Below are 13,788 nucleotides of genomic sequence, written 5' to 3'. Positions count from 1 at the left end.
AAAATGATGACAAAAACATGGCAAAATAAAAAGATGTGACAAAAACTGATAAGAATCGGCGGGACGAGTATGTATTTAACTATCAGCCACGGTAGTCGCCTTCGCTCGTCATTGTATAAGCTACGGCGTAAGATGAAAAAAAGCAGTAAAACAAAATCTATATCCATACATTCTAGTGTACCGCTTGCGCTCACGAGCTATTGGCAGAGGCTTCTTCGCGAGCGGGCTGTGCAGAACACGCTACGATGCAGTGCGTTCGCGAGTGTGTAAGTAACAGAATGTATGCACACAGCAGCAGCAGTAACCCATATAAGGTCGGCCAAAATGCTATTGTGAAACATCTTGTACGAGCACGCCGTGCGCTGGGCCACGAAGAGATGGACAAGCTTATCTGGAACTTCTCTACGCCTAAGTGCGCCCCGGATGTTTTCTTGGTTGAGTCGAACAAACGCTTTTTCAAAGTCAACGAATACCAGTATTAAACCAGCTTGTTGCCGACAGAGAGTAGTGTCGATCTTCTCTTGGTTCCGGTTAAGAATTATCTCCTGTTCTCCTGTACACCGCCGAAGATCGTTCTTAGCAGTCGTCATTCGAAAACTTCGAGCACTTACAGGTCCTTCTCTAGCATTATCCATGTTTCATGCCCGTAGAGAACTACCGATCTAATAAGCGTCTGCTCGACCGCAATAGCTTGTAAATCCCAAGTAAGCACGACTTCCGCTGATAATACGCCTCTGAATCTGACGGCTAGTATTATTGTCCACCGTTACCGGTGAGCCAAGGTAGACAAATTCGTCAACTACCTCATCGCCGTCGATCATTATACTACTACCCAAGCGGCGTCGACATTACCTTACTTACTTCAAGAGTACTACAGAGCAGCAAAATGCTACGCCTGTTACCGCCTTCAGTTAGATCTCCTTTTTAAAGGGCTTTGACCTTTGCATTCAGCCCACCGGAAAAGTTGCAGTTTCCCATATTACGCTAAATAGTTGATGCATCATCTAGTCTGACAAATATGAGTCAGCGTTGAAACCTTTTTCACCTCGGAAGTCTCCAATCGGCGGACATCGCAATCACACCCAACTTTCTCTTCCCGTCGTTGGACGAGTAACGGCTCCGTATTTTCGCTCATCTCTTGTAGGCTATACTATGGTGTCCCACGACGCGTTGTTTGAGCCAATCTTCGCGTTGCACTCTTCCAAGCGGATTTGACCTTCGGGATTTTCTTAACCACACTGTTCAGCTAGGTTTAGTTCTTGTAGCTGTTACCACTGAAAGTCACTATTACCAAGCTAAACTTCCGATTTCTTACGTTAAACATTGAGACACTGTAACTAATATTAATCAGCCGAAATGCATTTTAATCACCAAAGTACTTTCTTAAGCAGTCCTGAATTTTAGTATTGCAACTTGTCACCACATTATCACTGTTATAAGCTTGCGACCATGACGTCAAATGACGGAAGCGCTCACATATCCATGACAATATGGTATATGAAAATGGAGTACTTGACTTTTAGAAAGGCTGCAATCAGTGCTCAAAGTAGCGAGCTGTTCCCTTTAGCAGTGGTACATGGTTCAGAAAGGTGGCTGACAAGAAATGACAATGAAGATATGGCGAACCGAAAAGATAGCAAAAAGGCGACAAAAATACAGACTGATAAAATACAGAAAGAACATGAAAACTAACAAAAGACTCGAAAACGGACAGGAAAAGAAAAACAAAAAAAAAACGAAAAAGACGTTTATAAAACGTTAAAAAGACGAGAAAACATGCAAAAAAGACGAAGAAAAGAAAATGAATATGCGACAGACGACGACAGATACGACGAGGGTACGAAGAAAAAGCAGTAAAAAGAAAACATTTTTGTATTGTAGACAAGAAACAGGACAATGAAATAGCAAAAAATGACACAAAGGCATTAAAAACGGTGAAACGATGATAAGAGACGATGAAAAATATTGAAAAAATGACGAAAAAGCGAAGAAAAGTAGACATAACGACAGCAAAAACATGTCACCGCAACAAACAAGACGAAAAAGGAGCAAAATCACGCCGAAAATAACGACAAAAATGACCAAAACACACAAACACAATACGATGAATAGACGACAAAAAGACCAGGAAATTACTAAAAACATACGACGAATACAAAAAACAACAAAGAGCAACTAAAGCGCCACAAAAGACGATACAAAATAAAAGTAAATCTCTGAAAAAACAGAAACAAACTATGTAAAGATGCCCGAACAGCAGAAGTTAAAACAGAACGAAAAACGACTTGCAGACGCTAAAATTACAAGATAAACACAATAAGAAAGCGACTCCAAAAGGCGACATAACAAAAAGACGAAAAATTAGAGACTCAAAAGGAAAAACTAGGGGACGAAAAATAAAAGACGGAAAAAACAAAAAATGTAGTACGATAGTAACCTTCAAACGAAGCACAAATCTTGGGTAATTTTTCAAATAGAGTAGAGAAGAGACGCGAGCAGAATCTCTTATTGTCACATAGGTCCATTTGAAAAATTACTCAAGTAATGTCGACTTAACCTTTATTTAAACTAAAATCTGATCAAATTTTGTTTTTTTTTTAATTTTGAAACGAAAACACTTAAAAACACAAATGGTAAAACTACGGATTTTTCTTCAGCAAAATATGGCAATACTAGCTCGGGGGCTAACCCGTAATGAAAAATTCCAAAATGACCTGAAACTATATTAGATTATCTCGTTTAGATTATGGTTTAAACCATCCATAACTACTTGTAGTACAATACAGCTTTCCAAATAAATATCTCACAGGTGCTTTTGCCCATTCCATTTTAATTTTTTAAATTTTCATTCGTGTTTCATTGTCACACGAGTATTAAGAATATAACGCTTGCATAAAGAAATAATGAGTTGAGTTTGCTTTCAAATTGTAATAAATTGACTTCCTCGACTTTGTTACTGAATGCTCGACATTGGTCACTAAAGCAGAGGCTTGTTTATTCGAATATATTGTTAAGTTTTAAACCATGGAATTTCCTGGCACGATAATCGACAGGGACCTTTGTGAGAATAATTAAATGGCGAGGCCATTATCATCATCATTATCATTATATTTTCTATATACATTAAAATATCGGATTGAAATCAGTCTATGCTTTCGGTTTTGAGTCGAGTACAGGTAGGATTGAAAAAATCCACTAATATTTAGAATCATTTCGATTTTTTTTTTGTATTATTTCATTTCCCTGTCAGCTCATAGAGTGGTTGAATAATTTTCAACCCTCCTTATGGGTAGAGCAACGAAATAATGTTCAGAAGCTAAATCAATTCGATAGTACCGAAATGTATTTGTTTTTCAACTCATCGAATATCAACTTTATTTAGATTTTCAAAACTTTTCAACTGCCGGCACAAGTGGATTCATGTGATTTACTTTCCCTGCAGCAAAATGAAATAGTGACATTCTATCGAATGATAGTTCAATATAGACAGATAAACCAGCATAGTTATCTACCTGAAGTCGAAAAGTTACTTCTGGAACAGTTTAGTTGCCGATTTTGAGCATCTCCGATCGATATCCTTTCCCCTCGCCGTTGCCATGCTACCAAGTTTCAAGTCGGAAAAACCACACGAAATTAATATCCTATCCTTCTGGCTCGTTTCCATCACCCACCATAACGTTGCTTGCCGGCTAAACTTGGTCCTAGCAGAGCGCCGCACTGGTGGCGGTGACGAACGTGTACGACTATCTGGACGACATCACAATCAAGAAACTGGTGCTACCGAAGCTGAAATCGGTGTTCGAGAAGAACCAAAACGATCTCAAGATCATGGGCAATGTGCTGCAGTGTGTTGAACGGACGCTAGATAAACTCGACAAGTCGCAGGTAGGTGGAGCCCGAATACATTGCATTCATACTGACTGTGGGAAACTCCAACAAAACTATTATAATACACTTTCCGGTTCTGCGCTAAATGTAGTTTTAACCGTGAAAAAGTTAACCATATTGACATTTGTGCTACTGTTGATAAAGAAAATAGTGTGTCCTGGTGCTTTTGTTGATTTTGTTAACTTTGTTGGAGCTCGCAGAATAGAAAAGTTTTCCCTTCATGCTGGAAAGTTCACGTTGTGTCCAAAAGAGATGGGTACTGGCACATACTATCAGATAGATTCACTCTATTGTAGCGTAGAACGTTGTCCGGCAAATTAAAATAGTGTGAATCCTAGCAGAAGTTTAATTTTGCAACTGAAAGCTTTGTGTGTATGTGATAACGAATGGTCTAATCTGTTCTTGTTTCCACCTTTTTGATTTCATGCAACAAAAGATTATAGACGAAGTGTTACCATTGCTGCTCGAGGTTAGGCTGACAGATCCGGACATCATAGTACGAGTCGCTAGTAAGTAGACAAGCCACCATCAAGACTATTTTATAGTCAATAGTTGTAGTCAGATAAAAATGTAACACATTAAAAATATATCATGGTACATATATTCAACAACAAAACAAACAAATTACCATTTGCAAGTAATTAATTCAACTATTAATAGCAATTAACAGCTTAAATTTCAATGAAATCAATTTCAACTTTACCAAGAGCTTCAGCTGTCCTACTACTTCTGATGCATGTTGCAGTCAAAATCAAAATGTAGCACTGAATCCCGAAAATAATCTCTATTTCAATGTCGTCAGGGAAACCGATGTTATTCACTCAATGTATAACATGAAATCCAACGCTGTTAGACTAGATCTAGTCCCAATGAAATTTAAAAAAAAATATTAGTCCTTCAGTTGCGAAACCAATAACTCATATCTTCAATTCCATAATCATATCCAGCCAATTTCCTGATGTATGGAAAAAATCAATTATTATCTTGATAAGAAAGAAATCTTCCAGTGATTCCATCGATAACTTACGTCCAATAAGTATTTTAAGCGCCTTATCTAAAGTTTTTGAACGTTTATTAAAATCACAAATTAGCCAATACGTTAATGTACATTAATCGGGTTACCGACCAAAACACAGTGCCAAAACGGCTAAGTTAAAGTTTTCGATGATATTGGAATTGTCTTAGATAATAGTAAGCCCGTTGTGTTGTTACTTTTGGACTACTTGAAAGCTTTCGACACCATTTCTCATAAAATTATGTGTAGAATGCTTCGTCAAAATTTCAATTTCTCCAACCACGCTACATCCTTAATTCAGCCGTACTTGGAAGGATGGACGCAAGCTGTTTGGAACAACGGAGAATATTCGTCATTCCCATCCATTTCTTCGGGAGTACCACAAGGCTCTATTCTTGGCCCTGTTTTGTTTTCCATGTACATTAACGATTTGCCTAGTTTACTCAAGTATTGTAACATCCATCTTTTTGCTGACAGTGTTCAACTATATTTCGCTTGTGCAGGGCTTTCCCTATCTCAAGCCGCTGCTAAAATGAATGAAGACTTAGCCTGTGTACGCGAATAGTCTTCTAATAACATGTTGTCTATTAACATTAAAAAAAAACACATGCTATTTTCATCAGTAAGGGTAGAGAAACTCATAGAACAAAACCTACTCTAATATTTAACGATAAAATCATTGAATTTAAAGAGCAAGCTACCAGCCTTGGAATAAACATTCAAGAACATTTATCCTTCGACAAATATATTTTGAAACAGTGTGGCAAAATATTTGCTGGTCTAAGAAACCTGAGCTTAACTTAACTAACGTCCTTTCCTTAGTGTGGACACCAAGATTAAATTTTTTTAAGTTTACTATTTCCCCATTTTATAGCGTGCGACTTTCTCTTATTCGATGCTTCATCATTTGCTTTTTCGAGGCTACGGGATGCGCTTAATGCACGCATACGCTGTGTTTTTAGCTCAAGTAGATTCTCTAGTGTTTCTCACTTACAGTATCGACTTATTGGTTGCCCATTTGATACATTTGCCCTAATGCGAATATGTTTGTTCCTTTTCAGTTTTGTTAACACAAAACAACCAGGCTATTTGTTCAACAAACTGCAATCTTTCAGAAGCAATCGATCGAGAAAATACAAATTACCGCGCTTCTAACGGGTGGCAACTAAAATTTTGGAATTTTTTTCTCAAGCTGTCAAAAAAAGACAAAGATACATGAAGAAGATCTAATTTAGCGAAATTAAAGATACATTATCCATTGTTGAAAGAAAAAACTCGTGAACATTTGAAAACGGTCCGTAATCGGCTGTTTGGCGAAGCTACCGTTTGATGTCTGAACAGGAGCGTTGCACGGCCGTCATGTCAACTTTGCGAATGCATCTCTTGGTTCTACCAATAAACTGTCTGCATTTCGTGGCTCTCCAGTTAATTTTGTACACCAACGCACTCAATATCTCGTAGAAATCTTCGATTAAGCGCACTGAGACAGTTTTGTCGGGTCGTGGTTTTTGGATACAAATGGGACCGAATAGGTATTCGGGAACGATTGTGTTTTTATGGCGTTATGCGATGATGCTCGATCTGGCCAAAACACGTATTGTCCATCCGCATGATGTTTTCGTAGAAACGGGATCAAAATTTTCTTCAAACATTCGTCTGTGGTGCATCTTAATTGATAGCCAAACCAGAGGACTTGTTGTTGAAGAAACGAGAAAGAGAACGATGTCCTTCTGCGTCCATAATTTTGGCTGGTCTTTCACTACCTTGCTTGCAAATAGTTGTCGGGAATCTTAGGACATGGTAAATAGTCGAAGCCGCAACATCTTCGCTTTTTAAATGTTATACCGTATATTTTTTGCAGAGATTTCTGTGGCAGTTCGTAGAAGTGTACAACGCGCTCCCGACATGCTTCTTGTTTCGATGCCATTTTAAGCAAAACCGGGTAAGCATAAACAAAACAAAAAATATTGACAAAAAGAAAAGAGAGAGAGATAACACATACATACTCTCATTTCTCTCTGAGCTCGTTTGTTGTTGAGTATAGAGGCCGCGAAAAAATTTCAAAAGTTTATTTGCCACCCGTTATACCTCAAGATATGGAAAAGCTTTCTTTGCGTGACTGAGTGGAATTTACTCCCTAACGATCTAACTAAACTAAATAAATTAATGAAATAGTTAAATAATTTTGAGGGCTAAGCATAAACTAAAATAGAAACCATGACACTACTTCTACGTTTAAAATGCATATGTAACAGTTATGAGAAGATGAATGACTTATGTTACAGATTAATCTATACCTATAAAAATGGATTTCTGTCTGTCTGCCCGTATGTTCCTTATAGAATCGAAAACTACTGAACCGATCGGCGCGAAAACTTGCATATAGGAGTTTTTGAGGCCAGGGAAGATTCTTATGATGGTTAAAGACCCCTCCCCCCACTAAGAGGGGGGGGGGGCTCCCATATAAATGAAACACAAATTTCTGTACAACTCGAGAAATAATCAAGCAAATGGAACAAAATTTGACATGTGGGTGTTTTTAGAGACAAGAATTTTTTCGATAGTAAATCGAGACCCCTCCCCTCTTTGGAAGGGGAATTATAACCCCTCTTTGAGAGGGGGGCTTCCATAGAAATTAAATACATATTTCCTCATAACTCGATAACTAATTAAGCAAATGGAACCAAATCTAGTATGTAAAGGTTTCTGGAAGCAAGAATTTTTTCTATGGTGAATTGAGACCCCTCCCCACTTTAAGAGTGGGTGCTCCTATACAAATGAAACACAAATTTCCTCATAACTCGAGAACTAATCAATCAAATATGGAACCATATCTGGCATGTGGGTGTTTTGGAGGCATGAATTTTTTCTATGATGAATTGGGTCCACTTACCTTTTTAGGAGGGGGGCTCCCATACAAATTAAATACAAATTTCCTCATAACTCCAGAACTAATCAAGCAAATGGAACCGAATTTAGCATGTGGGTGTTTTTAGAGGCAATTTTTTTCTACGGTGAATTGAGACTTCTCCCCTCTTTAGGAGGAGAATTTCAATAGTGGGGGGCTCCTATACAAATGAAATACAAATATCCTCATAACTAGAGAACTAATCAAGCAAATGGAACCAAACTTGGCATGTGGGGGGTTTTGGATGCAGGAATTTTTTTATGATGGTTTGAGACCTCTTCCTTTAAGAGGGGGGTCCCATACAAATGAAACCCCTGTGGTGGTGGGTTGTTTATTTGCTGTTTTCTACTTCACTATGAGGAAAATTTGTATATTAAAACACCCATGAAATCCTCAGAAACTTTCAAAACTCGAGATTGTGACAAAGGTCATCCGAGATTCACGATTTATGTACCACACCGTTTAATTTGTCGCAATACGAAGTTTGTCGGGTCAGCTAGTTTATACCTATAAAAAAGGATTTCTGTCTGTCTGTCTGTATGTTCCTTATAGAATCGAAAACTACTGAACCAATCGGCGTGAAAATTTGCATGTAGAGGTTTTTGGGGCCAGGAAATTAGAGACCCATCCCCCCACTAAGAGGGGAGGCTCCCATGCAAATGAAACACAAATTTCTGCATAACTCGAGAACTTATCAAGCAAATAGAACAAAATTTGGCATGTGGGTGTTTTCGGTGACAAGAATTTTTTCTATGGTAAATTGAGACCCCTCCCCTCATTTTAAGGGGAATTATAACTTCTCTCCCTTTTAAGAGGGGGGGGGGGGGCTTCCATACAAATTTCCTCATAACTCGAGAACTAATCAAGCAAATGGAACCATATTTGGCATGTGGTCCAAACGAAATACAAATTTCCTCATAACTCTAGAACTAATCAAGCAAATGGCACCAAATTTGGCATGTGGGTGTTTTTGTAGGCAAGGATATTTTCTATGGTGAATTAGGACCCCTCCCCACTTTAGGAGGGGGGCTCCTATACAAATGAACACAAGGGGGGAGGGGGGGCTTCTACACAAATGAAATACAAATTTCCTCATAATTCGAGAACTAATCAAGCAAATGGAACCAAATTTGGCATGTGGGAGATTTTGGAGTCTTGAATTTATTTTATGATAGTTAGAGACCTCTCATCCCTATGGTAGGGGGATCTGGACTCTCATACAAATGGAACAGAAATTTTTGCGAAACTCAAAAACTAATCGAACTCGAGAAATTCGAGACACTTCCATAAAACATTAATCAATAACAAGAACTATCTATAGTAACACTAGATCATTCCGGACGAGACGGCCGCGAGTGTTGCCGGTGACCCGCCGTCGGAAGCGCCGCCCACTGGAGGGAGGCAACTCCCCGCAGAAATCACTACTGTCTAGGTTTATTTGTTTTCCTAGGTCTACCTGGGTTTCCTGGAACGAGCGACAGCGAGTAAGGAGAGGATCGCGAAATGGTACTTTCCACAAAAAAGTTTTCCGTGAAATGGTACATTACGCTTAAGGTTTTTCGCAAAATGATATTCGGCGAAATGTTGTAGAATCATGGCGAATATTACTATCCGCTTTCTGGCTATGCAATGAGGGGACAGGGGAGCTGTTTTCTCCTCAAGTTAATTTGTGGCAATACGAAGTTTGTCGGGTCAGCTAGCCTATACCTATAAAAATGGATTTCTGTTTGTCTGTCTGTCGGTATGTTCCTTATAGAATTGAAAACTACTAAACCGATCGGCGTGAAAATTTGCATGTAGGGGTTTTTGGGGCCGGGGAAGGTTCTTATGATAGTTAGAGACCCCTCCCTCATAAGAGGAGAATTTTTTCTATGGTAAATTGAAACCCCTCCCCTCTTTAGGAAGGGAATTATAACCTCTCTCCGGTTTAACCCCCCTCTTAAGAGGGGGGGCTTCCATACAAATGAAATACAAATTTCCTCATAACTCGAGAATTAATCAAGCAAATGGAACCAAATTTGGCATGTGGGGGTTTCTGGAGGCAAGAATTTCTTCTATGATGAATTTTGACCCCTCTTCCATTAAGAGGGCTCCCATATAAATGAAACCCCTCACCCCTCTGGTGGTGGGTTGTTTAATTATTTTCCTAGACCTCTATTACTTTCTTTTAGTTGGGTCCGAACGAGGGACAGCGAGTACGGAGAGGATCACCCCTGCGAAATGGTATTTTCCACGAAAAAGTTTTCCGTGAAATGGTACATTCCGCGTAAGGTTTTTCGCGAAATGGTATTCGGCGAAATGTTTTACAATCACGGTGATTATTTAAGTGCTATCCGCTTTATTTTACCTAGCTAAGCAACGGGGCGAGGGGGTTGTTTGCTATTTTGCTGTGAAGAAAAATGCCAAAGTTGTATATTAAACTACTCTTGCTTTTATAGTTACGTAACTGTCAAAATACATCATCAAAGGTTGAGCTCCTCAGAAACTTGCAAAACTCGAGATTGTGACAAAGGTCATCCGAGATTCATGATTTATGTACAACACAGTTTAATTTGTGGCAATACGAAGTTTGTCGGGTCAGCTAGTAATAAATAAATACATTACAAATGCAAATACGAATTAAGTTACATAATAACTTCAACTATCTATTACTAGTTCCGTGAAAGTCAGTATAATAAAGATACCTAAACGTGAAAAATCAAACGTAGAGCGCTCAAACACACTGACGTGCCCAGGATGGTTTGATGTCGCACGCAATGAATTGGGGATGATACTTTATTTTTCTTAAAGTACAGTTCTGTGGATTTTTCAAAATTATTACACAAGATTGCGCCAAAAGGCCTAAAAATTTAATGTAATTTTGCATATGAACTTATAGTTTATGGACTTACTCATGTCTATGGACTACTAATTCAAGGTCCCTACTTTTTTTCCAGAAAACGTCACGGGAAATATTCCGATTTTTTTGCTTTTTGCTAGTACTCGAACAAGAAAAAAAGTCAATCTCAATGAATACCCGAATAAGAAATTGGAGGACCTATAATAAAACATTAAAATGAGTAAACTCAATAAAAGCAACTCTCACAAAATTGCAAATACATTGGTTTTGGATAAAAATAAAATCGAGATATACACTTGAGAATATGTTCAAGTAAATTCAAACTACAAATGCAAAAGTTCGGTTCTCCAGCTTCTACCTGAGTCCGCCAGTGATGAAGCACGAAAACTAAGCCTGATTATGGCCTATAAAACTCTTGTTCTCGGTATTGCACTACGCTTTTCATATGGCTTTTATTTTCATAACCTGCCAACGATTTTATTAGAGCCAACAAAAACGGTACTGCTCTCCGTGCCAAGCCAATAAAGTACAATGAACTGGAAAATATGTAATAATATGTTGGTGATATAAGGCTTGTGGAACGGTGCAATCGATACAGCTTTAGAGCTGAAAGCAGAACAATTGTTTACTTTATTGGGCAAATTAAGACCCCGTTATGGGGCGCGCTTTGATGTTTGCTGTATGCTTTGTTTCCTTTATTTTAGACATCTACCGGATCATGCTTTGTGACAAAAAGTATGGCCTCACGGTGAACATTATGGCCACTAAAGTGATGCCCACCCTTCTACCGCAGACAGTCAATCCATCACTTAATCTGGAGCAATTTATGATACTTTTAGAGGTAAATTTGGATAATATGAGCGGAGCGCATGTTCAGATACATAACGGTAATTCCAACAGGTACTACAGGAAATGCTCGATCAAATCGACAGGCAGCAGCGGAACAAGTTGAAATTGGACAACCTGTCGCTTCCATCGCCCGATCGGCACCGACCGTTGCGCCATCAGTTCTCCTCGGACAATATGAACGTGCAGCAGTTTAATATTCCTAACTTAAGAATCGACCAGCGAAAGACTTCCAGTGCCGAGGACATGGCCCGGAAGAACTCTACAGGTACCCGAAGAGGTATTAGAAAATCTAGACGTGTGCATGCTATATGTGTTTGGATAACCCTTTGTAACAGGTTCGGGTGCTCTAGGTAGCTGGTGGTTCGGCGGATCGCCTTCCTCCCCGGACAGCAACTTCCTGCGAGTGGTCAATGCTTTTCCAAATCGGCGCTTATCGGATAATACACTCATGACACCAAAGATACGAATTGCTCCGTCGTGCGCATCGTCGCCGGGTGAGTTGTTAACCGAAACTTCACACACTTGGTTCAGGATATTTTATAATATTTAAATGTAACGAATTATGACTGTTTATAAATGATTACATTCGCAGGTGGTACTCCCGGTGGTGGTTTACCTATTCGACGCCATTCTAGTATCGGACCACAAGAGAGGCGAAGTTCTAATATTAATTTATCACCACCAACCGTAAGTGTAATTACTATAAGCTACGTATCTATATATTTATTGAATTTGGTTCGCGGTAGCTTCATTTTAACGCAGTTACACTATTGTTCATAGTCCTGTAATAGTTATTAAACACTAAGTGAAGCTACTACTAGTCAAAACACTTAATATCTAATCTGTTGTCTGCTTTTGAGCTTTGTAGATTTTCGCTAAATCACCCGCTTTCTTAGCAGTATTGCAAACACTTATAACAACGTACTTATGAACCACGTAGTAGTTAGTTGTAACCTCAATTAGATATGAAAATTGTTAGAGTAGATGAAAGTCGATGATAATTTAGAATAGTTTCGAACTGCTTTTATATAATATAAATTAAATGCTCCTAGAAGCAAGTTAAACTGACAACGTGAATATAAAAACTCTAATTCGAAAATATTTTCTAGACCAAAATTATCACTCTTAAAATCATTTTTTTAAACTAATAATAATTATTCTATCTTTTATTTCTATGTTATAACTTGTTTTCTCTTGAACATCATATCATAAACAAAAACTAAAAACTGCGCTCAACTGAACATCGAAAAAAATCAACAACCTCACATCCAACAGGGCTTCAGCGCACGTGGCGGCTCCGGTTCGAGTCTTTCAGTGCCTGCCACTTCCGCTTCTTACGTAGTAAGTCACTTGCCACAGTCACAGTCGTAACGCGTAACGAAATGTAACGCAATCGACACGTTTATCTGTTTGTGTGCGTATGCAAGCGTGCGGCTAAAACCCACTAAACACGCTCTCCGACAACAATCACGTTGATTGAAACACGTTGTGACGTTCTGTACAAAAAAAAAAGTTCTGTGCCGTCTTTTGCCCGATTGATTGGTTGCCCTTCCAGGTGGAGACAAAAAAAAGAGAATGTGCAAGCCTTGTGTTCCACGCCTGGGCCAGCTATCCTTAAATGTTCATACTGTTCTTCTGACGAATGCTGTGTTGTTATTTTGTAATTATCTTTTGTTTATGTTCATTCGCGTTCATTGGCACGTAAACTGCATCGAACGTACTGCACCCCAGGTTTGCATCAGAAAGAAAAACTGCAGATCGAACGAAATTTTGTTGTAGTTTTTTTATGTGTTCTGTAAACTGTTTCGTTACTGCATAAATTACACATTTCAGCAGCTTTTGGAGTACAAAAAATCTTTATTTTTACATGATCCCGTGCTCATGGATGTATACACAAGGCTATATAACAAACATATTTTCACTGGAAAAAAGAAAAATGTACCAAAAACAATAACAATATTGAACACTGGTAAATCTATTGACAAACAAAAATTACAAATAATAAAAGTTGAAATCATCCAAAGAAGTGAGTCAGGTTACACAGAGAGAAAATGCATTACAAACAATCATTTGTGGGAATTATACTTATTATTTCATTGCAGTACACTAATTGAATTCCTTATATCGACAGATGAATTAAGCTTCGAAGGATGCCATCGTCGCTGGGTGGGCTATTTTGTAACCAATTACTTCCAAAAAAAAATCAAACTGGGTAAAAATGCTAGACAAACAGTTCTAAGGGGATTAGTTATGTTGAATGTTTTAAAAATTCAGTCTACAACGTCTGAA

The 13,788-nt window shown here is 38.5% G+C and overlaps 1 protein-coding gene across 1 annotated transcript in view; it reads left to right on the top strand.

Moving 5' to 3' along the window:
- The window catches only part of LOC128738224 (SCY1-like protein 2), a 154,639-nt gene that overhangs the window by 98,116 nt on the left and 42,735 nt on the right, over nucleotides 1-13,788 (top strand). The window contains exons 11-16 of the mRNA XM_053833207.1: nucleotides 3,709-3,885; nucleotides 4,325-4,397; nucleotides 11,355-11,491; nucleotides 11,551-11,776; nucleotides 11,835-11,993; nucleotides 12,092-12,186. Of these exons, the coding sequence (XP_053689182.1) occupies nucleotides 3,709-3,885; nucleotides 4,325-4,397; nucleotides 11,355-11,491; nucleotides 11,551-11,776; nucleotides 11,835-11,993; nucleotides 12,092-12,186 (867 nt within the window). The remainder of the gene's footprint in view (nucleotides 1-3,708; nucleotides 3,886-4,324; nucleotides 4,398-11,354; nucleotides 11,492-11,550; nucleotides 11,777-11,834; nucleotides 11,994-12,091; nucleotides 12,187-13,788) is intronic.

The sequence above is a fragment of the Sabethes cyaneus genome, chromosome 2, assembly GCF_943734655.1.
Source record: "Sabethes cyaneus chromosome 2, idSabCyanKW18_F2, whole genome shotgun sequence".
NCBI classification, from domain to species: domain Eukaryota; kingdom Metazoa; phylum Arthropoda; class Insecta; order Diptera; family Culicidae; genus Sabethes; species Sabethes cyaneus.
Note: the sequence above shows the minus strand (reverse complement) of the source record. Positions and strands in the feature narration are given on the sequence as shown.